Source organism: Marmota flaviventris, chromosome X (genome assembly GCF_047511675.1).
Source record: "Marmota flaviventris isolate mMarFla1 chromosome X, mMarFla1.hap1, whole genome shotgun sequence".
Classification (NCBI taxonomy): domain Eukaryota; kingdom Metazoa; phylum Chordata; class Mammalia; order Rodentia; family Sciuridae; genus Marmota; species Marmota flaviventris.
Genome location: NC_092518.1, coordinates 64,161,524 through 64,188,372, shown reverse-complemented (window position 1 = coordinate 64,188,372; position 26,849 = coordinate 64,161,524). Strand labels below are relative to the sequence as shown.

Sequence of the window (26,849 nt, the reverse complement as noted above, 5' to 3'; positions counted from 1 at the left end):
TTATGTGGTGCAGGGGATTGAACCCAGGGCCTCATGCATGCTAGGCAAGCGCTCTGCCACTGAGCCACAAACCCAGCCCCAAAGTGGATTTAGTTGATTGAACTTTTTTTTTTTTTGGTGCTGGGGATTGAACCCAGGGCCTTGTGCATGAGAGGCCAGCACTCTACCAACTGAGCTATATCCCCTGCCCTGAACTCAATCTTAGTGGATCAAATAAACAATGACTAGAAACTCTAGACTGCAGGGAAATTGAAGTATCTTTATTTGTCTTCATGTGAATGAAGATCAAACATCATCAAACAAAAATCCTTGACTGCAAATTTTATATTCAGTCACTTATGTAGATCAATGATTATTTTTAAATGTTGCTGTAAAACAGTTTTACTTAAGTAAACATTTCTAGAGTAAAAAATTAAGATGGATTTTCTCAGAAGTATTGTGTCAGGTTTTTTCATTTAAAGCCATGACTGATTTATGTGACTAATCTAAGTTTTCATTTTTTTTTAGAATCATCACTCATTTTGAAAGTCACTCTTTTTAGATGTGATGGAACACTGGCTAGCACCTACCCTTACTGAAATACCTCTGATAGCTCCACTTATCAATAGCGAGCCCATGTATCAGGTAAAAATAATTTTGCTTTTCTTTTCATTGTAACTGTTTAAAATATTCTCAAATCTAGCATTAGTTTTTATTTAGAAAAAGTGTTCAGTATTTTATGATTGACCACTTATTTGGGAATATTTTCATTTTTTATCATCATAGGTTTATCTTCCTAGTAGGCCTTTTGAAAATCACTTAAGGCATTTAACATTAGCTTAACCCACATATAACTTCCTTTGGAGTTGATATAGCTGATTTTTTAGACTCCTTTGATCAGTACAAAAGTCCTGATGCTGTGTTTTAAAGTCTATAGTACCTACAGTCTCTTCTGATTTTAAAAAAATATGACGCTAACATAGACTAACGTCCTTTCATATTCATTCACAGATGAGTTCAGCTTCCTAATATTTAAAAGTATTGTGTTTGGACAGCAATGACTTCCGTATATATGATCAGTTTCCAGAAAGGAAGAAAGAGTATAGTTCAGATTTAGCATTTTCTCCTTTCTTTATTCAAGAGAAGTCCTATCTCAATATGTTCTGTACAAAGATTACTCACTTTTCTTCTCTTGAATTAAAAAAGAGCAAAGATGTATATCTAGCTTATAATTTTGTTTGAGTTAAAATTTCATTTAAATTAATTTTTTTACTAGATGGAGAGTAATCATATAGACCCCACTTTTGCAATACACTATTCCACCAATTATTCACAAATGATGACTCATCCCAAGAGATATTCCAGATGGCCTTCTTGTCCTCAGTACTGGATACAACAAGTATGTCTGAATTTTACCTTTAGATTAGAAGTTTTATTTTGTGCTTTTCATTTTATGGAGCCTTTATTTTGTGGAGAGGGGCAAGGGAGAAGTTGATCTTTGTACATCAATTCACCTATTTTCTGTGATCCTACTAAGTTTTACTTGGGTGCAGGAGGACCTTTTCTTACTAAGGAGTATTGAATTTCCCCCACTAAGTGTCCATTGATTCAGTGTACTCTTCTCCTTGAGTTTTTTGTTTGTTTTTCTGTGGTGTTAGGGATTGAACCCCCGGCCTTGTACATTGACTAGGCAACTAACTGTTCTGCCACTAAGCTACTCCCACAGCCCTCCTTGAGCATTTTGAGCCATCCATAGTTAGTGGGTCTGAATATTATTTTAAGGGTAATAATAAATTTTAATAGATTGGTTCTTTTTAAGGAGCCAGGCACATTGGCACACGCCTGTAATCCCAGCGGGTGGGAGCCTGAGATAGGAGGGTCACAAGTTCAAAGCCAGCCTCTGCAATGTTGAGGTGCTAAGCAACTCAGTGAGACCCTGTCTCTAAATAAAATACAAAATAGGGCTGGGGATGTGGCTCAGTAGTTGAGTGCCCCTGTGTTCAGTCCCGGTACCAAAAAAAAAGTGTATCATTAAAGAATAATTTATTTCTAGATTATATTGGTGCAAGTTAACGCTGGGGAGACCCTCACTATCAAGTCTGATGATGGGACCATTCAGAATATTCAAGGTCAGTTAAAAGCATAATTATGTGTGTGTTATATTATATCAAATAGATTAAGTTTAAATATTAGAGTGAGATTACTAAAAACTCACTAATAACCTTTATGGTTGGAGCTAGATTAAATACTGATAAATTAATATAATCCTTATAGGAGCTTCGCATCAATATAACAATTAATATCACAATATAACAATTAACTTGCTAATCTTACTAGACAAACTTCATAAGAAAGGTACTATAAAAAGAAGAGAGATTAGTTCAAGAATTCCATTTGAAGAAGTCCATATTTTGGAGACTTGATAGCCACTTATAGTTTTAGATTATTCCATAGGACCACTAAAGACCTTCAGACAGCTCATTCATTCATACATTCAACACGCATTTCTTTAGTGCCTAGTATGTAGCAGCACTGTATTAGACATTTAGGGTATGATAATATACAGAGGGGAAGGGATAGATAACATAATAAATTATGTATATAATTTTATATATGCATATGAATTTTATTATATGTAATATACTTTCATTGTTTTTATATAAAGATATTATGGCTTTATTATTACCTATTTCAAATTGAGATGATTATTTCTATTTTAGTACAATTATTTTGTATCCTAAAGTGATTTTTGAGATATATCTCAAGAATTTCTACAAATATTATTCTCTAGCAATGAATTTCTTATGGCTACTATTTAAAAATTATCATGAACTTATATTTATTATTTTCCCCATTACTAAAAATAGTTACCATTCTAGGATTTAAAGCCACATATATATTTAGAACTAAGTACTATTTATAATTTCAGATAAAAAAGAATGGTTACATACAAAAGTCTCTTTTGTGCTATATTTTGAGTTACTATACAATCATATGTTTCAGACAATAAGAATACCTAGTATAAATATAGAGCACCACATGAGTGATGTTGTGTCCTCCTTTATAAGGTACTGTTTCCTAAGATAATTTCACTTTAATATTATTGGTGGGAAACCTTAAAATGAAAATTAATTTAAGTTTATTATACATCACTATAAGAAAGATATTTTGTGGTAGAGAGTAAACTTAAATTTAGCAATATGTAACCATCATAGGCGAGAAAGAACTACCAGAAGGCTGAGAGTTCTTTTTCATTAGCAGTATAATTTGCCAACATTTTTATGATATAAATTTTACCCAATACCCATTATGTGTTTCAGTTATTTTCCATTGGTTATGATGAATTCACAGTGATTTATTTATGCTCTGAGTCCCCTTTGTGAGTAAACAACACACACTTTCAAAATGACTAGCTTCTGTTGAAGTTTAGTGCTGATTTTCATTATGCAATTTTAAATGGTTCCTGTAATGGACTTTGTTTAAATTTATTACAATATTTATTGACAATAATTTTCCTAGGGCCTGCTGATGTACCTCTGATGTCACCAAGTGGAACTTTACCACCAATATATCTTCCTCCTGGTTACATGTCTCAGGTATGATAGTGTGGTTTTTATTTGGTGTTCTAAAGTATAATTTACCATTTTTCATTATGTCACTATATAAGAGCCTATAGGCATAGGTGGCTCTTTGATAAAAGAACTTCTGGAATAGTATTTATGTATTCAGTTTACTATTACCATCATTACCAAAAAGCAATGGCTTTTAAACAAACCTTAAAATGCAATTGTTTAAAGTGACTGATTTTTAACCCAAATTCCCTTGGGTTGCCTTGTAAATGATGCGTAACTTATCTAATGAATTTGGATCTCTTAATCCTCCATTCTTTTCATGGTTGTTTCTAAGTAAGTTAATCCATTTTAACTACCTATTAAATTGCAACAGTAATTACTTCTGATAGTGTGTGTTATTTAGGCCTTAAAATTACTTAGTACTTTCTGTTTGGTAGTATTTCATTCACAGACTACTACAGGCACATTTAAGAAATTCCTTAAATATTTATCAAGCACCTAAAATGGGCAGGGAGGTATGTATGGCTTTTGAGATTAATAAGATGTTTCGTGGCCTTGGAAATTTAATAAATAATTGAGAATATGTCTGTTTATGCTTCTTCATAGTTTTTTTTTTTATTAGTGACCCTATCTGGTTCTGTGTATTACACAGCTGAGGAGATGAAGAACATGCTAAACAAGTCAATAGTTTAATTCTAAATAGACTTATCTATTGGACAATAGCTAATGAAAACAAGTGCATATACATCTTCACTCAGCGATTTCACTTTAAGGAATTTATCCTTAAATTTGTTTTTACAAATTTAGAAAAATAAATGTACGAGATTATCCCTTAAAATACTGTTTGTAATCACAAAGGTTTGGAAAAATCCTAAATGCCTATCAATGAACAACCTTATAATATAGCCACATAATGGAGCACCATGAAGCTGAGCAAAATATAATAGAAAACTATATATTGGTATAGAAAACTCTCCAAGATATATTGCTGAGTACAAAAAAGAAAGTACAGAGTACTGCAATTAATGTTAAATTTTATATAGTAAAAAAGAAGGAAAAATAAGAATCTACATTCTTATTTGCTTGTGTAGGCATAAAGAAAATCTGGAATAAGTCATAAGAAGCCTAGAGTAGTTGTCTACTGGAGGGAATTGAATAGATAAAGGTTAAGAGAGAAATTTAATTTTATAATTTCTTTCACCTTATGGTTTTGAAGTATGTCAATATATTATCCATGGTCAAAAATTTCTTTTTAGGAAGAGGATTGAGGGGGTGGGGAAAGAGAGGTGGGAAAGGGGAGGAACAGGAATGAAATTGACCAAATTATACTATGTACATTCATAAATATGTCACAGTGAATCCCACTTTGTGTAATTATAATGTTCCAATTATAAATAAATACATAGAAGGAAGACCAGTAAAGTAGAGGAAAGGGGCCAGGGGAGGGAGAAGGGAAGGGAAAAGGAAGTATTGGAGATTGAAATGGGCCAAATTATATTATGGATTTATGAATATATCCATAGTGAACCCCACTGTTATATATAAATATAATGCACTAATAAATACAAAATACTACCTCTTTAAAAAGCCATGTATATATAGGAAAAAGGAAGAATTAATCTTGCTTTCTGCTTTACATTATAGTTTCATTTAATAATTGGTTTTGATGTTTGATTTCTTGATTAAGATCATAGAATATAAATCAAAATTTAGTAGGGAAAATCTAATGTTTATGATTTCTAATATATATATATGACTCTCTTCCATCTTAGGTGGTAGAAGACAATGGGATTCGCAAAATTATCATTGTGCCCATGCCTGCTCCTATACAACAAGTATCACACTTCATAACACCACCCTCTCTTGTATATCCACAAGCCCCTCAACTGATGTTTCCCCAACCTCATGTGGAATTTCCAATACCTTACATCCAAGAACTTGTGCCTCAGCAGCTACCGCCACTACCACCACCATTGCCACCACCACCACCACTGCCACCTCCACCGGCAACATTTATTTACCAGGAGCATCACGGTAGTGTACAATTTTCTTTTTGAGGGGTAGGGTACCAGGGATTGACCTCAGAGGCACTCCCACAATCCTAACCCTTTTTATGTATTTTAATTAGAGACAGGGTGTCACTGAGTTGCTTAATGCCTTGGTGTTTCTGTGGTTGGCTTTGAACTTGCCATCATCCTGCTTCAGCCTCCCAAGCTTCTGGGATTATAGGCATGCACCACTGCACCTAGCTATAATTTTCTTAAATAAGAACTATTTTGAGTTTGTTAAAATTAACATATATGGACAATTATTAAAATGAAAAAAGTGGAATATAGTAACATTCTGTGAATGATTACATTTCATATAGTAGAACTGATGTTATTCCATAGGGAAAATGTTTATTATTCCTAAGGTTTATTTATCTTGGGCAGAATGTTCATTAAACACAATTTTCTATAAATATTTGTCATACTTTGATATAGCATGTGATTTAGAACATTAATTTTTACTGACTGGGTCTATTATAACATCAGATTGGAAAAATCATTAATTTTTTGATTACTAATGCCACATACTTGGAATATAAAAGACACTGTGAGGTTGACATTACAATTATCTTAAGACCTTAAAATTTGGAAGTGGAGTTACTACATAAGTAAACACTGTATTTACTCATGTTTTTCTTTCTATACAAGTCAATATATTATAAATATGCAGACATATACCTAATATCTGTTAAGGCAAAGTGGGAAAGAATTTCAAGTAATGCATGGTTTATTGATTCTCTTTTATTGGTTAGGTAAGAAAACATGAAATATATATAATTAGTGTGATTATTAAACATCATCGCATTGTCTCTTTTAGAAACCTACTCTCATGGAAGAGCAAATTATAACCAATTTGATGAAAGGGCTGCTAAACTGGGAGAATATATGAAGAAAAAAATGAGAGAACGCCAAGTTGGTGGATATAAGAATAGTTATATGGTTAACAACACCTCTTTGATTGTAAACAAAACTAATGATTTTTCTAGTATTTATGGTACTCCAGGCGCTTACTCTGTGCACTGTGCTCCAACCACCTACACTGCTGACAATACATCCAACATTTATACTGTGGAAAATGCTCCAAGGACCTACACTGTTGGCAATACTTTGAACACCTGTACTGTGGACAGTGTCCCATGCACCTACACTGTTGAAAATACTTTGAGCACCTACACTGTGAACAATACTTTAAGTACTTACACTGTGGACAATGCTCCAAGTACCTATACTGTGAACAATGCTCTAAATATTTATGCTGCTGATAATACTGCCAGTACCAGCACTGTTGACAATTCTCCAAACACTCCCAACACTGACAAAACTCTCAGTAATTCTTCAACTGACCATGTCCCTAACACTTCCACCTCAGATAGTACTCCTTGCCTTGACAACACTGATAGTGTTACAAGCCCTTCTGGCACTAATTATGTTCCCACGACAACCACTTGTGATAGAACTCCCAAGCTATCAACTATTGACAGTACACCAAGCTCTCCTATTTCTGATGGTGCTCCCAACACTTCTGTCCTTGAAAATGTTCCCACCATTTCTGCCATTGATAATGCTCCCAACACTTCTACCATTGATAATGCTCCCAACACTTCTACCATTGATAATGCTCCCAGTACTCCTACCATTGACGGTGCTTCCAATACTCCTACCATTGACGGTGCTTCCAGTACTCCTACCATTGACGGTGCTTCCAGTACTCCTACCATTGACGGTGCTTCCAGTACTCCTACCATTGATGGTGCTTCCAGTACTCCTACCATTGATAATGCTTCCAATACTCCTACCATTGATAATGCTCTCAGTTCTTCCAATACTGCCAGAACACCCAGCACTGCTAGGGCTCTGGTTGAGAGTAATCATGGAAAGAGTGCTATGGGAAATGAAGACAACAAACAGAAATCAGGTGGAAAAGAAAACAAGAACCAATCATCAAATGTAAAAGGTAAAACCAAAAGTTTGGTTTAGTTGACAATGAATAAACATTCCAATGTTTAGGACTCTTAGCACATTTTAAATATTTAGATGCCATTTTCTGCTTCCATTTCCCTTTTTCTTCTTTGTATATAGCTACCTATAAATTATTTTTCTAATTTATTTTAAATTGATTAATATTATTTTTGATTGACAACTCATAATTGTATATATTTATGGGACTGAATGCAATATTTTGATATATGTACACTGTGTAGAATGATTAAATGAAGGGGTTGGGGTTGTGGCTCAGTGGGAGAGCACTTGCCTAGAATGTGTGAGGCACTGGGTTCGATTCTCAGCACCACATAAAAATAAATAAATAAAATAAAGGTCCATTGATAGCTAAAAAAAAAAAAAAAGAATGATTGAATGAAGCTAATGAGCATATCAGTCATCTCACTTATGTTTTTATGGCGAGACATTTGAAATTTATTCATTAATTTGAAATATACAATACAGTATTATTGCCTATACTCACTCTGCTGTGCAATAGTTTTCAAAACGTATTTCTCCTATCTGAAATTTCAAACCTTTTTATTAGAAACTCCCCATTCCCTCCCCATCCCCCAAAGCCTGGTAACCATTCTATTCTCTACTTCCTATGAGTATGAATCTATTAGATTTCACACGTGTGGAAGATCCTGCAGTATTTGTCTTTCCGTGCTTGGCTTATTTCACTTAGCTTAATGTTCATCCATGTTGCAGCAAATGACAGGATCCCCGCCCTGTTTTAAAGATTAATAGTATACAAAACCATACAAAAAGCTCCTTTTTAAAATCAAGAAGAAATAACTGTCCTCATGTAACATTTGTGTACCACATAATTTTGTTCAGTAGCCTGCCAGTAAAATATTCAAATTGCTCTACAGTTCTGACCAGTTCACATGATTTTAAATTGAGGACTTTTGTTCATCTTTTGTTAGAATTTGTTTAGTATGTTATACTTGGCACTGCTTTCTTTAAATCTTTTAATGTAAATTGCTATTAGGTGTTTATTTATTCTCTTGGTGATATATTTGTAGTGGGATAATGGGATCTAACCCCTTTTTCTTCTTTTTGCCAATGTAATATTTATATTGGTGTGCTTTTTTTAACTTTTAGAATGCAAAACAGGACACAAAAAGAAATGCTATTACATCTGTGAGAAACCCCTTGTAAGTAACTAAAGTGAATATTTAAGCATTCCTTTTCATTTGTTTTGATGTTTGAAAACCTGCAAATTCACTTGTATTTTATTTTTCTCTTGTTTTTTTCCCCACATTTTCATTGGTGCATTATAGTCTTGCATAGTTTTAATTTAAAGCTTTTACAGAGTTATTATTTCATAATCTTCTTTAGTAACCCAATAAGTGAAGATCTGATGTGGCATTGTTAAGGATAGGATTAATGGCTCATTGTTTATTCACAGTATTTAAGTACCCAACATGAGAACAATAATATAGTTAATATCAGGTAAGATTTAAGGAGACTATATTATAAATTCCAGATTATAATTTTTAAGTATGCTATTTGAATTTTTGCTATTTTAGGTTTCTGATATCCAAACAAGATCTGCTGTTATTTCATGGCATCTGCGTGGTTCTGAGACATGTGATCATACTAAATCCCCTGTAACATTTGAACTGGCAATATCTAATAGTGGTAAAAATGGAAAATATAAAATCGTTTATACGTAAGTCTTTCTTTTTAATCAGTTTTCATTTCTTATAATTCAAATATTCTATCTAAACATACAGACCCCAATTATGCTGAATTCTAAAGGTTTTTCTTTTTCTAAGCTTTGAATGTATTTTCTATAGAAATCATTTTCTACATGGTGGTAGGCTACCAGATCAGTCCACTAAATTCATTGAATTATAAATATATTAGAGCTGAGGGGGACTTTAAATATCAACTGGTCCATTCTTTTCAGTCTAAAGACTTCTTATTTGGGTGAATTTGAACTCAGGAAAGGAAAAAGTAAACCTCTAGTTCTCCTTCTCATTTTTCACTTAGGTCATTTTAGGACAAAATAAAGTTTCACATAACTTTATAATGCCTTTGGGTACACAAGCAGTATACATTGCCACAGAAATTTAAGACTTGGTCTCTACTAGGGATTTCATTATAGGAGCTAGTTATAAGATGGAGGCTGTGATAGTAACAGATGAGCTCAGGAATGCATCCAAAAGCTAGAACTGGGACTAGGGAGGACAAATTAGAAGACTAGTAAGAACACTCTCAGCCATTCCCAACAGTTTCTGGACTAGATGGGGATATGCGGTCTGCAAGAGAGTGAGGTAAGAAGGCATAGTGGGAAGGAAATCCAAATGGGGAAGGAGGAAAAATTTCTATACCCATCAAACAACTAGGCAATGTCATCCAGAGATCAGGGAGCTATCTGCCCAATATTTTGAAAAACATATCTTAAACTTTGCTAGAATTTGTCATCTGTACTCAGAGAATCAATGAAAATTTGAATTTGACTATAGATTGTGTAAAATTTTATTTCTTTTATAATTAGGTAAATTTTTATCGAAATATACAATACACAATATTGGGTAGTGTAAATGGAAGATGTGAAAAGCTGTGTATAAAATTAACTTCATGAATTTACATGTCAGTCTTTTCTAGTATTATGCACTCTATAAAATCATTGTTTTTCATTTAGAAAGACTTATTTACCAACATTGTAAAAACAAAAAATAAAAACTTGCCTAGTGATCACTGAGTGGAATTTGCTCTAAAGTATCAATTTTTAGCTTTTTTGAAGTGTGTTTTAGGACCTAGAGCTTGAAGGGAGTTCCTTGAGATAGTAGAGTACACGTAGATGCTTGTGATTATTCAGGAAGACATATAGACATCGGAAACACAGTCACTTTCTTCATGTAACAGATAGGAGCCCACTCCAGAAAAATTGCTCTGTGTGACAGAATGAATAAATTGCATGACATGTGTTGTCTGATACTTTTCACATCTACACTATTTAAAATAAGCTAGTTAAAAACAAATCTCTATTATTAATACAATGTAAACACTATGTAGGGGTTAAGATAGTAAAATTTTGTTTCTTAAAGCTATATTAACTTGGCATTCAAATGAAGTATTTTGGATTATTGATACCACCATTTGATGCATCTAAAATGGGTTAAATTTATTCAAACTTCAGGGCGATTTGTGGTTTGATTCTCAATTAAATTGATAAGATTAGGACTGCTCTACTTAGCATATATTTTAAAAAAATATGTGTGAGATACATTACTTAAAAAGGCTCTTTTTACAGTGGTTATGGAGTTATATTTACCCTACGTGATCTACAGCCATCCATGGCCTATTTTTTAAGGTAAGAATTCCATCTTACACAATCTACCCACATAGCCTGTAGCCAGCCAAACTTACCAGTTTGAACCAGTTCACTACTTAAAATTTCTGCAACCAGCCTAACTATTTGCCAGCAAAGTGGGCTTTCCTTCAAGCTTCAAAATAACCACTCCAAATCCAGCATTAGTTCACTTTTTCATTTAGAACAGATGAGAGAGTGCTTTTGGAATTAGTATCTGCAAGGACCCAGCTGTGTTCTATTAGTAAATTTTTTATAATTAGCTGTTAAGAAATGTGTCTGGAAATCCGAGTTTGTGATTTAATACATGCGTTAGAATAAGTATTTGAAAATTTTTACAATTGTCATTACATTTTTAGAGTTACAACCATAAGAGGCTCGGGACACAGAACTGTGTCTGAAGTGTCTAGCTTCACAACACCAGGCTGTGAACCGGACCCTCCACTTGCACCTAAACTGATTAACCGGTCCAAGAGTAGCCTGAATTTACAGTGGAAAGTAAGGATTGTACTTACAAAACACAATTTTAAAATGCTCTTTTTACCATATCTTTAATTTTAAATGTGAATTTATGCATGCCTCATCTGACCTCTTTCCCTAGCACTTTTTCTATACAATAATCCTTCTCTTCTATCTGCATCAAGTGTCAAATAAAGTGAGAAATGTCAATAAGAATTTTGTTAATAAAGCTGAAGCACTAATTTCTACAACCTAAATTTAGTTATTTACAATTATAGTTACCAATAAATTTACCTCACAATTTACTTAAGTATTAATTTTCTTGTTTGTATATAATTTGGAAAACACAACAAAGCATACAATCTAACATGTCTTATAGAATGTAAAAAATGCATTTTAACTTTAAAATTTGGATTGCTTTAAAAACAAAATATAAGAAGATTCATTCACAGTAATTTATGTCATTTTAAATATATGTACATATGTATGCAACATATGTAAAAACAGCTGATCATAATTTTATCTTTCTGATATTTCTAGGGTTCCAAAGATAATGGCTCCAAAATAAACAGCTTCCTTTTGGAATGGGATGAGGTACACAATTTTATCTTTAAAAACACTTGGTTGTGAATAATTATTAATGTTATGATGAATTTTGTTCTTAATTTTATAATATTCTAATACTTTGTATCTATCACTAAGGGTAAAGGTGAAGACTTCAAATGTTGTTATGTGGGCACCATGAAACAATACAAGATCCTTAAACTGAATGCTTCTACAAAATATTCATTCAGATTAGCTGCCAAAAATAACTTTGGCACAAGGTACATTGAATTATTTACAGTATTTAAAAGTCTGCCCTTCCATAAAAACCTGAAAATAATTTATCCTCCTTAATCTACTTTTCAGTGTCTTCAGTGAAATAGCAGTTTTTCATACATCAGGAACTATGCCTCCAACACCTTCACCTCCTAAACTAAAAAAAGCAGGAGTCTATAGCTTGTCACTAGAATGGAGTCCCCCAGCTAACTCAAACCCAAATGACAGTCTTACTTATGTACTAGAAATGGAAGAAGCTGGATGTGTAAGTTTTCATGTTTTAATCTTTAACCTCAGTGTTAGGTACATTTCATATGCATTTCTCGCTTGAAAAATACTTAAATTTGTTTAGCTTACTATCTACTCAGTTCAATCAGAGATTATATGATTCCCAAGTCTGTACTCTGGATGAGATCAATGCAGAGTCAGAATTATGCAAGCCTGAACAAATATGCAAGTCCCGCAAATTAGCTAAATGTAAGCAGTCACTGTAAGGACAACATAGAGATGCAAAGAAATGTGTTAGTGTCCTCACCTTTAAGCCTTTTCTGAATGATCTTGAGTGGTCACACAGATTTTCAGCACCTTAACATAATGCTATCAAGCTATGTCCTTTCTTTGTCTTCTTAGATTCCTGATGTGGGTGGGCAATTATTTTATTTCATTCTGAACTTTCAAATCTATACCAACAAGGCTAGTCAATTTCAAAAGTAGCTATAAATTGTTGTGCATATTTTACCACAGTTGAAATAAAGCAGCTAACATTGAAAAGTGTTTTATATTGCAAGTAGTATGCAAAGTGCTTTCACATATATAATCTTACTAAATCTGAAAAGTAGGAGAAGCCCTTCAAAGAAAAAAAATCATCTCTATCTTTTAATATGGAGATATGAAGGTTCAGAAAGACTAAGGAACTTGATCAGCACTATCTAGCTGGAAAATAAGATGTTAGAACTTGAACCCAGGCCTTCCTGATTCCTAAATTCATCATCTTTTATTTCCAGGCATTAGGTTTTAAACCTAAATACAATGGAGAAGACCTCTCATACACTATAAGAAATCTTCAGAGAAGTACTACATACAAGTTTAGGGTATGTAGATATAATTTATATATTTGTGTCATATTTTAACATAAAATAATACTCTTCACTAGAGATAATGAGACTTAGCCAGGTGCTGTGGTGCACATCTGTAATCCTGGCCGCTTGAGAGGCTGAGACAGGAGGATCACAGTTCAAATCCAGCCTCAGCAATGGTAAGGCACTAAGCAACTCAGTGAGTCCCTGTCTCTAAATAAAATACAAATTAGGGCTGGGGATGTGGCTCAGTGGTCCAGTGCCCCTGAGTTCAATCCCTGGTACCAAAAAAAAAAAGGAGACAATGAGTCTTTTTTTCTTTGAAACTATTTAGCATTTAGTTCTCAGAAATTCTCAGTCAAATAACTTGCTTTTTATTTGCAAACTGTACACTACTAAACTAGACATTTATTTCCAATGGTCAAGCAAGGAATTCTCTTTTACTCAAATAGATGTTTGCCTACAATATGGAAGGAAGAAGTAACCCCAGTGCGGAAGTAAAATATACTACCTGTCCAGATAAGCCTGGGCCACCTAGAAAACCACACATAAGGGGAAAGATCCATGCACACAGAGTGAAAATCGGATGGGGTAAGTAATGTTAACGTATTTAAATTTTGCTCTTTCTGTCTTCACTTTTCAGAGCAAATCTTGTTTTAATTGCTCTCAACTTTATAAAGTATTGTCTAAACATTTTTAAATGAAATATTCTGCCATATAAATGAACTTAGGTGTAAACCATATTGTTTCTAGTTTTCTATTGAATTTTCTATTGCTGTATCATTAATTCACACATTAACAAATTGTTGAATTTTATGAGTTATTAAATATTATGCTTATTCCAAGTAAAATTACATCTAAGAGGCCACATTCAGAAGGCCACATCAATGATAAATATCACCTTGACAAGAAATTATATTTATACAAATATTTTTGCCTCAAAACTAGAGAAATGAATTTTTATGACACATATACTTGACATTTAAGTCTCTTCCAAATAGCATTTAAAATATTATTTAAATGCTTTATGGCCATTATCTTAGCATGCAACTTATAATCTTTTTTAATATTTGTATATTAATTCAAAAAGTTTAATTTTGTTTTTTCCTTTGTGAAAAAAATTAATTTGTGAGATAAAATTCCAGTGAAACACTTATAAGTTTTTCAAGCTTTTTCAAGTTAATTTTATATCTCGTTCCAGAATCACCCAAAGATAATGGTGGAACAAACATTTCAAGCTATAGTTTAGAAATTAGTGAAAATTTAAATGGTAAGACATCATCATGTTTAAAGATTTTATTTTGAAATAATATTAGACTTTACCTAGAAGTTATAAAAATGGTATAGAGATTTCACATGTAAACTTTTCACTTGGCTTCTCCTAATATTATTATCTTAAGATAACCATATTGCAATAACCAAAATCAGGAAATTAGCATTGGTACAGTCCTATTAACTAAATCCCAGAGCTTGGATTTTTGATAACAAATCATGTTTACTTACTGACATCTCATGATTTTATGGTTAGTTCTACTTGCAATTTAATTATTTAACTATATAGAGAATTGAATCATTAATTTCCAAAACAGTTACTACTGAGTATATAATGTATCATGAGGACCTATAAAATTTATGTGACCTATAAATAAATTGGATAAATTTGCTTTTATACCTTCAGAAAATCTCTGGAATACAATCTACACTGGCCCCACAAAGGAATTTTTATATGACAATTTGAAACCTGGTACTACATATAAACTGAGAGTCTTTTGCACTTCTCCAGTAGGCCAAAGCCAGGTGAGGAAAGGGGAAATTTTTAAAATTAAGATGGAAATGAATATATTACTAAATGTTTTATAAAATTGATCTTAAATTTAGTAAGTCACAAGGTATCTTGTATTTCTCTTAGCCTTCAGATATTTTGACCATTCAAACACCAACTCTTTCTCCTGCATCTTGCCATCACCCACCCTTAAATGGTAAAACGAAGTCCAAAGAAAGGAACCTTCAAAGTGGTGAGGCTTCCTTGTCTGATTTGATGAATTCACCTCAATTTCCTGTTCTGAATTTTTTTTTGCACATTAAATGTTATTACAGCAGAACAAATAGTTTTTAATATAAAATCAAATATTGCTTAGCAAATTGTTTCTCAATATTGAAAACCCCAAATTTTTAATGTCTGTAAATCAAATTAAGAAGTTAATTGACATAATCAATGTTTTGAGTCTTCTGTTACTTTAAGCATTTTTAAATAGAACTGTCTTAAATCATTTTGTATTATTTTAAAGAAACACCCTTAAAATTATTTCTAGGGTTTGGGAGTGTAGCTTGGTAATCGAGTGCATACTATGCATACATAAAGCCCAGGGTTCAATCCTCAGCACACAAAAATCTTATTTTTTAAAATGTCAAATTTATTTTGTATACTGTACAGACAATCCTTCTGCTAATGGAAACTCTGAAGCACTTGTACATGTCAAAAAGGCAAAAGGTAACCAAGATAACACAAAAGAGCAACCTGGCTCGGAAGATGGATGCATAGTGAGTAAATTAACTCCTGAGGAATCCACAGTTCTTTGGTTAAAAGCAGCAAATAGGGCTGGGGAAGTTGTACTACTTAGTTGGCCCATTTTATTTCATTTCACTTTGGATAAACATATGCTTCTACTGTAGTTTTTTTCAAAGTGAGGAATGACCATACCTGCAAAATCATTTATGCGTTTGCCTCTTTGTTTTTAGCTTGGATCTCATTCAGTGACGAGTGAAACTGCACCAGTCCCAGGCCCTCCTTCTCATTGTGGTACACCTGTGCTAAACTGCAGGGGCCCAACCTGTGTTGTTGTTAGTTGGGGAGTATGTTATCAATTTATTTTTATTCATTTTTGCTAATACATAGGCACATTAGTACATTTAGAAAGTTTTTTGAAAGCCTAGAAATCTGTAAGAAATTAGATATTAGAATTAGGGTCCTAAAGATCTTGGACCATGGTTTCTAGAAAATATCTAGGACCTAATACCAATGGTGTTAGGAAGACTACAACAATGATAACCCTGCTCTACAGATCTATATTTAAGGAGAATAATAAATTTAGAAAACTAAAATAAGCCATCAATAGGTAGTTAATTGAATTTTTGAAACCAATACAAGAGGGCTGGGGTTGTAGCTCAGTGGTAGAGTACTTTCCTACCATGTGTGAGGCACTGGGTTCAATTCTCAGCACTGCATATAAATAAATAAATAAATGTCCATCAACATCTAAAAATTTTTTTTAAATACAAGAGATAATAAATTTAAATCAATTTACAAAATAGTATTTTTAAAAGAATTTCATTGATAAATCTCTGATGTTTTTTTAAGAATTTCCCTAATTGTTTAGCCATATAGGCATATTTATATTTTTCTTCCCTTATCCCAGACTAAGTGTTTTTAGCATTGACACAAAAGCTTAGTCTGTTAATAATAAATTACATATCTGATTACATCAAACACTAACCAATATTAATTAAACAACATTAATATGTTTGCTTTTTTTAAATAACACTTTTGAAAATAATTTTAATAAATTTTGAAAAGGCATTCACCTAATATGTGGGATTTAGCAAATCCTTTTACTTAAATTTTATTGAGCGCTTTAATGTAAATTACAGTGTCCTGCCTGTGTTTGTTTCTACATGTGTCTATCTCATAGCATCTGATTCTAAATTTTAACATTGAAAAGGTCATGTTGTAGCTCTCCACAGTATCTAATGTAGTGACCACTTAGAGAAGAACTCAATTTCTGTATTCATTACATCTTATAGATTCCTGAAAGCAATGGTGCTGAAATCACTGATTATAGACTAGAGTGGGGACAAAATGAAGAATCAATGCATTTGATTTATACTGGTCCTTGTCTACGTTATGAAGTTAAAGGTCTCAACCCTGCAACTACTTATTTTTGCAGAGTCCAGGTAAACCTGATGCTTCCTCCAATGTAAATGGGAAATAGCTATTAACCTACACTGTCCACATTTGTAATACTGATAGCATTTTCAGTGTAGACCAGAAGCATGTCCATGAGGAAGGGACTTCCAAATCATAAATATTTTTCATATTCAGCAATAGCATTCTGAACTCCTTCACATGCCATCTGGCATCTACCTTTCATTCTAACTTGATCTGTCATTATTTCCTCTACAATTTTGTATTTCTCAAATTTCCCTGAACTTAGCAATCACCTGAAATGCTTATTACAAACACTAATTCCTACAACCCATTCAGATATGAACCAAAATTTCTAATTCAAAGTTTTGCTAATTGGTATATTTAATAAACACCCACAGTGACAATTATTAAGGAAATATTGCATAAAATCTTTATTCCAAACAAGCAAGTCAATTCAATCACCACCCCCAAGTATACCTTCTACATTAATACATACTGTGCTATCTGCCTGTTTTGTCTCTTAACGCTTTTGCATTAATATGTTCGTGAAAATCTTAGTTGGAACTAACAATTATAGCAAAAATTACTTAAAGGTTTGGAGACAGTCCAAATTTAAAGTAATCCAGTATGTTCTCCCTATAAAATTTAAGTCATCAACATATCCTAGGAGAGGCTAGGGACATAACTCAGTGGTAGAGCATTTGCCTAGCATACACAAAGCCCTAAATTCAATTCTCAGCACTGTAAAGAAAAAGGTGGGGTAACCAAATACCGTAGAAACTCTAATACTGGGCATCTAAGCTCCATCTCCCACTGCCTTTCATAACTGAATGTCATTTTATTTATATATTTATTTATTTTACCCACTGATCAACATTTTCCCTTCCTTCTCTCCCCAGCCTCTGATAACTATCATTCTACTCTAAATTTCTATGGTATCAACAGTTTTAGATTCCACATGAGTAAGATCATGCAGTAGTTTTCCTACTCTGCCTGGCTTATTTCACTTAACATAATGATCTCCATTTCCATCTATGTCTTAGCAAAAGAAAGGATTTCATTCTTTTTATGGCTGAATAGTATTCCATTGTGTATATATACAACATTTTCTTTATCCAGTCATTACTTGATGGACACTTAAGTTCTTTTCATTTCTTGGCTATTGTAAATAGTGCTACAATGAATATGAATGCAGACATACTGATTCATTTCCTTTGGATAAATAGTAGTGGGGTTGTTTGATTGTATGTTAATTCAATTTTTAATTTTTTGAGGAACCTATATTGTTTTCCATAATAGCTACACTAACAATGTAACAATTCCCACCAACAATGCATAAGGGTTTGCTTTACTCTACATCCTAATCACCACTCACTATGTTTTGTCTTTTAATTAATAGCTATTCTTAGTGGGATGAGGTGAAATTTCATTGTGGTTTTGATTTGCATTTCCCTGATTAGTTATGTTTGTTTAGCATTTTTCATATATATGTTAGCTGTTTGTGTGCCTTCTTTTGAAAAATATCTGTTTAGGTCTAATGCCCATTTCCATTTTTTGCCAGATTATGGTTTATTTCCATGAGCATTGCTCCTCCAGATCAACCCATGTCCCCCTGCTTGCTATGCAAACTTCTTGTTTTTTTCTCTTTACTTTAATAAATTTAAGATGATACATAAAAACTTAAAATCTGTACATATTAATGAGGTACTCTTAGGCACATATGCCAGAGAAATGAAAACTTAAGTCCACACAAAGACACTGTGTATGAATTATCATAGCACTTTTACTTGTAAGAGACCAAAAATAGTAAAAAGAGGTTGAGGAAGGACTCTAAAAACTCAACAGTTAAAAATTCAAAGAACCCAGTTAGAAAATGAGCAGAAGACATGAATAAGCAATTCATAGAAGAGGATATACAGATGGCAAATGAGCACATGAAAAGACGTCCAATTATTAACTAAATGCACAATGAGATGCATTGGCATACCTATCAGAATGGCTAAACTAAGCAGGGTGTGAGGTGGCACATACCTGTAATCCCAGCGGCTTTGGAGGCTAAAAAGCAGGAAGATTGCAAGTTCAAAAGCCAGCCTCAGTAACTTAGTGAGGCCCTAAGTAACTTAGCCAAGACCCTGTCTAAAAAAATAAAACAAACTATATGTGTATGTATAAATATGGCTGGGGATGTGGCTCAGTGGTTTAGCACACCTGGGTTCAATCCCTGGTAACCTCCTCCCACCAAAAAAAAAAAAAAAAAAACAGCTAAACTAAGGCACAGTCATAACACCAAATACTGTCAAGGAACAAAGAAACTGGATCGCTCATATATTTCTGATGGTAATTACAGCCCCTCTAGAAAAGAGTATGGCAATTTCTTACAAAATTAAAAATTACCTCGTTGTAACATCATACTACAAATAAGCAAAATATAATGTTTGGAGGAAAGTAGGTAAAGGGTATATGTGTATTTATAATGATCTCAAAATAAAAAGATTTTACAAAAATCCATGAAATTTGTTGAGTGGATATGAACGTCTAGCTACCACCAACAAAAATAGAAAGTACAACAGGAACAAAAGGGAAAAAAAAGGTTTGGTGTGGTGGTTCCATTTTAGCACATTTTTTTTCTGAAGTGTCCATATTAACACTCTTTACTTATCTTCCCTTATATACACTCTTTGCCGTCCTGATTATGCAACTTAAAAGTTCCTTTACATATTTCAGCAACTTAGAACCATATTGTTTGCATCTGAGTTTATGGAAATGTATTTCATTATGTAACAACATGGTTTATGCACAAAACGAAGTAATAATGAATCTCTAACGAAGCATATACATTTTCAGGCTGTAAATATAGTCGGAGTTGGAATGTTTGGAGGAACTGGCATAGTAACCACACCAGCAACTGTGCCAGCAGTAGTGCCAATGTTACATGAAGTTGAAAACAAAGTTCCTGCCAAATTGGCATCATCTTGCCTTGCTATTAAATGGGAGGAACCAGATTGCCATGGCTCTCCTATCACTGGATATAATATTGAATATGGAGATAGAAAAATCTTGAATGTTGGTAGAGTAACAGAGTGTCTTCTAAAAAATCTACAGCCTGACACCACATATAAGTAAGTCATTTATATCTTACTTTGCGTGAATGGAAAGAGCTTTGAGAATTTTGAGCGTATCTATATTTTGTATATTTTATTTAATCTACATAAGATTTTTTTGAAAAGTATTCTGCTACATCGGAGAAATTTGGCTTTATTAAGAGCCAGTTTCTCCTTCTCATCAATAATTTTCAATAGTGATTATGCAAATTTAAGAGTTTTGATTTGAAAATTTGTCTCTGATAGTGTAATATCATGGTCAATATCCTATATAGGGTTACTAGGGATTTAGCATATATGTAGAAAATTATTTTCTTTACTAAATATAAGTGAAAATATCTTAATTTTTTCTCTTAACACTAGAATCAGAATTCAAGCTATCAATCATTATGGACTAAGTCCTTTTAGCCAATCAATAAGAACCAAAACCAAGCCACTACCACCTGAGCCTCCACATCTTGATTGTGTGGTCTGTGGACATCAGAGCCTCAAACTGAAATGGGGTAACACTTCAAACAAAAGACTACTTTCCAACCTTATAAGCTATAACTTGTTAATGGCAGATCGTTCTGGCAGGTAAACTATTTTTCTATACATATATTGTAATAAAAATGGTTTAAATTTTATTATCTTAATCCTATAATCCACAGTGGTTGCAATGAACTAATTAGATGTAAAAGCAACCCATTACCATTAATTTTTTTCTCATAGTTCAGCTCTCTATTTTTGCCTCTTCCAAAGCACTTTTTCATTTACCTAACATACTTTAAAGACCAGGGAAAGAAGGTATGGAATGAAAGAAAACCAAAACCTTTTCATTATATTTATGATCTGCTTTTTTCCCCATTGTATTTCATCTTTCTGGCTTTAAGTTGCTTTCCTTAGGCCTTATTGAGGTTTTTAAAAGGTTTTAAGTTAGTTATATAAAGAGTTACTTGTACATGTGACAGGTGATTAATAATATCACTTCCCCCATCTCCATTCCCTCCCAGATTCTCTATCATTTACCATGGGCCTTGTCAAACTCACAAAGTGCACAGATTGGGTGAATATACTCAATACAAATTTAAAATTCAGGCATGTAATGAGGCTGGCGAGGGACCACTTTCTGGCGCCTATACTTTCACTACAACCAAAGCCCCACCACCCACACTTAAAGGTAAGTATTATTTGCCATAACACTGAAAGTTGCTTAATTTGAGTTCCAGTAGCTCATATATAAAATTTAGTACCACTGATTATTTAAATTCAGTAATATAATACCAAAAGAAACCAGTATTTAATTATGGATTTGAGCACAAATGTAGAATTTAATGAGACTCCCAAAATCCATATTTTTAAATATCTTAGAAATCATGTAATCCAGCCAACCACTCTACCACCACTACTATTTTTAAGAGAAAGAAGCTAAGTCCCTCAAATGGTAAGTAATTTAGCTAAAGGGCACTCAGGATCAGTGGCAGAGTCAAGATTGGATTATAGGCTCCTGATTCCCATAACAGTGCTCCTTCTGCTTTGTCATGATATCAGTTCCTTGGTGTAATTTTACTTTCTCAAATGGTTAATTACATGACTTATCAATTGCGAGCTAAAAAATAAGGCCCTGTAACCTTAGTTTATTTCAGAAACTCTAAATTCACTCTCCTGATTCGAACAGTACAACAAAATGTTTATAATACATAACAATGAGTCTAATTTAGTCTGTAGATCCTGGGATTTGAGGATTTTTTTCCTTCTCAGTTGTGAAATTTAGTTGTTCTAATCCATGCACATGAGTTTTATCACTATTATTAAGCCATTTTTCTTCATAGTAAAGTGTTATAACTAGAACATATTGGAATTAAATATGATTTAGATCACAGTAATACCTTCTTCTCTTCCTGAACAATATCCCTATATATTTAAGCCTCATTTTCACAAAAAGTAAGATTAATAATGTAAAATAAACAGCCTTCCCACAGTTGCTTTCAAATGTATATGAAAATGCTTCCAAATGTAAAATGTCCAATAGAAATACAATGCAGGAGATTGTACCAGAAGGGAATAAACAAAAATAACAAAAGTTGTAAACACATCTTAATAGAAAAACTAAAAAGTATGCATTATCAATTGATAGTTTTAGTTTCTTAAATTTTTTATTAGTGATTAAGATGCCTGATGAAATAGTGATGGTATAGTTAAAATAATAAATGTATCTATGTATTTTTTTAATTAAGTCTATATGGGCTGCCGTTTAATGGTCTTAGAATTGTATGACAAATTTCAGTGTATCCAAGATCATCTAGAAAAAAATGGAATCATATAAATTGAAATTTTCTTTTTTTAGCACCTAAATTACATCACCAGAATAACAATATTTGTGACATCAAATGGGAATCTTTGGAACCAATAAAAGGAGATCCCATTGTTTACAGTCTTCAGCTGACCAGTGAAAAAGGAACTGAATTGGTAAATTCTTGCAAATTTATTCTTTAAAAATTTATAGTTTTATATCATGTTAAGGATTGAGCTTTTGTCAAGGAGTATAATATTCTTTAAAGATGCTTGAAGTAACTAAATCTTACCCAGTTCATCCTCCCTAATTGTTATGTACATAATACTTATTTTAGACAAATAGCTTGATCATTTAATTAGCTAATTACTATTGAATTATTTGGTATTTCTTGATTCCACTGACCACAATCAGTGACTCAATTCCAAACTAATGTAATTAATTTTAACAATTATAATTTTTTATTATTTCATACATTGAACAAAACAACCTAAATAATACTGAATGCTCTTAAAACATTAGAAAATAGAGTAAATTTTTAATTTTATTGTGAAAATGTTCTTGAAAGGAATAGATTCATCTTTCCTATTATCAAAAATATAGGTACACAATTAGATAGATAAATGAATAATTTTCATTTTAACTTTTTTTTTTCCATTAGATTTACAAAGGACCGAACACTTCATTCTCCTTTTCCAACTTCCTCACAAATTCACATTATCGCTTCAGGGTCTGTGCTGGACGCCAATATCAAAATTCTGCTGGGATGCAAGAAATCTGGGGACCATATAGTCCCAGCACTGTTTTCTCAACTCATAAGCAACAGCAGGGGCCTGGTAAAGGTGGGGGAGGAAAGGGAGGAAACAACCCTAGTGAAGAGAAAGATGAAAAGCACAGAATAGAGATGAGTGACGATACATTTGTTCTAATCCTTGTGATAGGATTTGCACTTGTTGCCATTCTGTGTGCTGTTGCAATTCAACACTTCCTAATCAATTAGTCTATTTTTGTGCCTTTTCTCCACTTAAGGAAGTTCTAAAACAAGTTACATCAAATGTAGTAATTGTTAGATATCTCAGCTCTTAGTTAAAAGTAAAACTCATTTGGTAGAAATTCCTTAAAACTTTTACCTAATAGCAAAAGAACTGCCTTTAATATTCAAGAAATCCACTGTGACATTAGAGATTTTCTTCCCTTAGGGAATATGTATATTTAAAATTCATAATTTTAGAAACAAAAACACTTCCATTGATATGCAAAACTAGAATCTGTGGAAACTATTTCTTGCCTTAATTTTTCAAATGAATATTTTCCAAACTTTTTGGAGTTATGAGAAAACAGCGTTTTCAAATTCTATTTAGAACAAAATGAGAAAAATGAATTCTACATGTCAACTTACATTCATATCAAATAATAAAATGTATCCACCAAACTTCTCCATGGTAATTTTTTCAAAGTAGTGTACTCAGCTATTGGTTTGTGCCCTGGTAATTACTTTGTTACTGCAGAAATAGTAATGTATACCACTTTGCTATAATGGGAAATAGAGGAAATGGAAATTAAGAAATGGAGAGACATTTAATACCTTTCTAAGTTTTTTTAAAAATATATCCTGTGTTGGTTACCTTCTAATCAGAACTGCTAAACATTACAAACAAACTCATTAAAATTGTTTTAATCCATGACATTAAAATATTTTTTATCACAATAGATGGAGTAGCATCCATGTCTAGTTAAAAATGAAGCATCAGTTCTCTGTTCTCACAATCCATCTTCCTGGAATTACTTTGGCAATCTTGCAAGAAACTATTTTTTACACTTATTGAAATGTTTAAATATTATCTTCTATTTCAGAGTTTTTTCTTTGTAAAAAGAAAAATCAGAAATTCAAGTGGAAAACATCCAACTTTCATTTGCACTAATAATTTTATTATATGGCATTATCTTTCACTGAGTACTGATAAGTGATATTATAGAATAAGTAATATGATAAAAGTGCTGGTAAATTTTGATAGACATTGGTTTCAGGCTTGCTTCCCAAGAAGGACTATGGTTTCCATCACGTGTCAGATAGTAGTTTGTTTCCACTAACCAAATGGTTAGTCCGTATCTATTTAATCCACTATACAAGTTCAACAGACCCTTTTCCATCTGCATCTCACTCATTCCCAGACTAGTTTATTTAAATATATTTTTAGTTGTTGATGGACCTTTATTTTATTTATTTGTATATGGTGCTGAGAATCGAACCCAGTGCCTCATACATGCTAGGCAAGCACACTACCACTGAGCCACGACCCCAGACCCTCAGACTAGTTTTTAGACCTTGCAATAAATTGGACATTGCAGAAGAAATTAATATTAAGCCTTACTGCAGCACTGTTCACAATAGCCAAGATAATGAGTCAAATTAGGTACCCATTGAAGGAAGAATGGATAAAGAAAATATGGTATAGATACACAACTAAATATTATTCAGCTATAGAGAAGCATAAAATCCTGTCATTTTCAGCAAAGTTGATAATGGGACTGAATGATATTATTTTAAATTAAATAAGCCAAAACAACAAAAAGATACTGCAGGTTCTCTCTTTTCATATGTGAGAGCTAAAAAGCCAATCAGAATGTAAAATTGTGACTACCACAGGTTGTAAAGGTTGAAAGGAGGGAAGATAAAGAGTGGTTGAATAATTGGTACCAACACACAAATAGAAGGAATAAGCTCTAGTGTTCCACAGCATAGTGGTATGACTTTAGCTTATAATAACCTGTTATATTTTGCTTGAAAAACGAGAAGAGAGGAGCTCAAAAGGCTCCATACATAAGGAAATGATAAGGAGATGATTTGATCACTGCATGCTGTACACATGTGTTGAAATATCACAGTGATATTTCACAAACTTGGAGGAAGAAAAGGGAGGTGGGCACCAAGTCATTGCACAGGAGAGTTGGTTTGGCCCCTCCATGGTGAGGCTCAGAGCCAGGTAGAATCCTGCAATAGCTGAATTTGATTATTATATGTTATTCAAAAATTTAAAAATAAAATTGAGAAAAGATTACTAAGCCCCAAATCAGCAACAGAAATTATTCAAAATGAAATGCTAAGATAAAAAATTTAATTAACATACTGGGAGCAAGATGGCAGCTGAGTAAGATGTCCCAGCAATCACCTCCCTAAAGAAACACCAATTTGAACAGCGATTAATGCATCAATCCATTTTCACAAAAGCTGAAGAAGCCAGGTGAGATACCACCACGGTGCCTGGTATTAGCATAATCAGAAAAGAAGCAATGATGAAGGCAGGGAGGAAAGAGTTGCCTGTGTCACTCCTCCCCAACTTCCAAGTAGCAAAAAAGAGGGACTTCTCCCACTTGGGAGAGGGAGAGGGAATTAAGTCCAGACCTTTGATTTAGAATTCAGTACCACAGTTAAGTCCAGTAGTTGACTGAGCATTGGACCCTCCTTTGCCAGGAGGCCAAAGGACTGCTTCCATTACTCCTCTCCCAACTTTGGGCAGCAGAGCAATGAGCTAACTCCACCCACTAAGGAATAAGACAAGATAGCACAAGACTTTGCTTTTGACCTGTGTGAGGCCTTCTATAATGAGACCCAGCACTAACTAAATCCTAGAAGCCCCTATCTCCAGAACAGAATTCACAGAGCCTCTGGATCAGTCCCGGCACTAATCAGGGGCTTGTGCTCTGGTAATTCAGCCTGCATCACCTCCAGCCACATATGGGCCTAGGAAATACAACCATTGTTAAGGCTATGAGACTATGGTGTGACCCAGCTTAGTGTCAGCCTGAGCAGCAAGAGACTTCCATCAAACCAACCCTAAACTCTGGAAGACAGCAAGGACTAAGACTCCAACGTCAGAGGAATAGGTCAGGAAAGTGAGCACAGGAGTGTGTCTTGGAACTTCATTCAAGGCTGGTAAAAACTTTGGGTAGATCCCAGGCCAGTACATGTGAGTAGAATCTATGAACATAACTCAGTGCCAGGTGAAAACCCATGGTCTCTGTCAGCTGGACTTATGACCCAGCCTGGGATATGTTGCAGTAGTATTGGGTGGCAAGCTCACCTCAACAGCAGGTAGCCCATAGTATTGTGGGCCTTTATTCTATCCACATGCTGCAATGATCTTGGCAGGGTATGGGCTTCAGGAGTGATCTAGCTTTGCATCATTAGTGGCCATGGGACTGCCCATCCCATTCCCTGTCTCCAGCCTCCAATCTCAGCACAACATGAAGAGAGTAACTCTCTACTTGGGGAAAGAAAAAAGAGGTGAATAC

The 26,849-nt window shown here is 33.4% G+C and overlaps 1 protein-coding gene across 1 annotated transcript; it reads left to right on the top strand.

Moving 5' to 3' along the window:
* The first annotated feature begins 546 nt into the window (after positions 1–546).
* On the top strand, positions 547–23,556 carry LOC114091074 (fibronectin type III domain containing protein 3C1-like). The gene is made up of 26 exons (XM_027933433.2): positions 547–624; positions 1,256–1,378; positions 2,033–2,108; positions 3,499–3,575; positions 5,324–5,585; positions 6,417–7,553; positions 8,687–8,739; positions 9,115–9,257; positions 10,848–10,907; positions 11,264–11,402; positions 11,904–11,957; positions 12,066–12,187; positions 12,273–12,447; positions 13,187–13,273; positions 13,711–13,849; positions 14,460–14,528; positions 14,937–15,055; positions 15,168–15,270; positions 15,693–15,799; positions 15,998–16,111; positions 17,060–17,209; positions 20,028–20,302; positions 20,648–20,860; positions 21,277–21,443; positions 22,611–22,732; positions 23,218–23,556. Exons 1-26 carry the CDS (start codon positions 547–549, stop codon positions 23,554–23,556), a joined length of 4,503 nt encoding a protein of 1,500 aa, XP_027789234.2.
* Positions 23,557–26,849: the final 3,293 nt, after the last annotated feature.

Bases quoted from the DNA above. Each gene is read 5' to 3' on its own strand.
- LOC114091074 (XM_027933433.2), top strand. From the start codon at position 547: ATGGAACACTGGCTAGCACCTACCCTTACTGAAATACCTCTGATAGCT. The intron at 625-1,255 runs GTAAAAATAATT...TTTTTTTACTAG, and splicing joins ATAGCGAGCCCATGTATCAG to ATGGAGAGTAATCATATAGA. The intron at 10,908-11,263 runs GTAAGAATTCCA...TTACATTTTTAG, and splicing joins TCCATGGCCTATTTTTTAAG to AGTTACAACCATAAGAGGCT.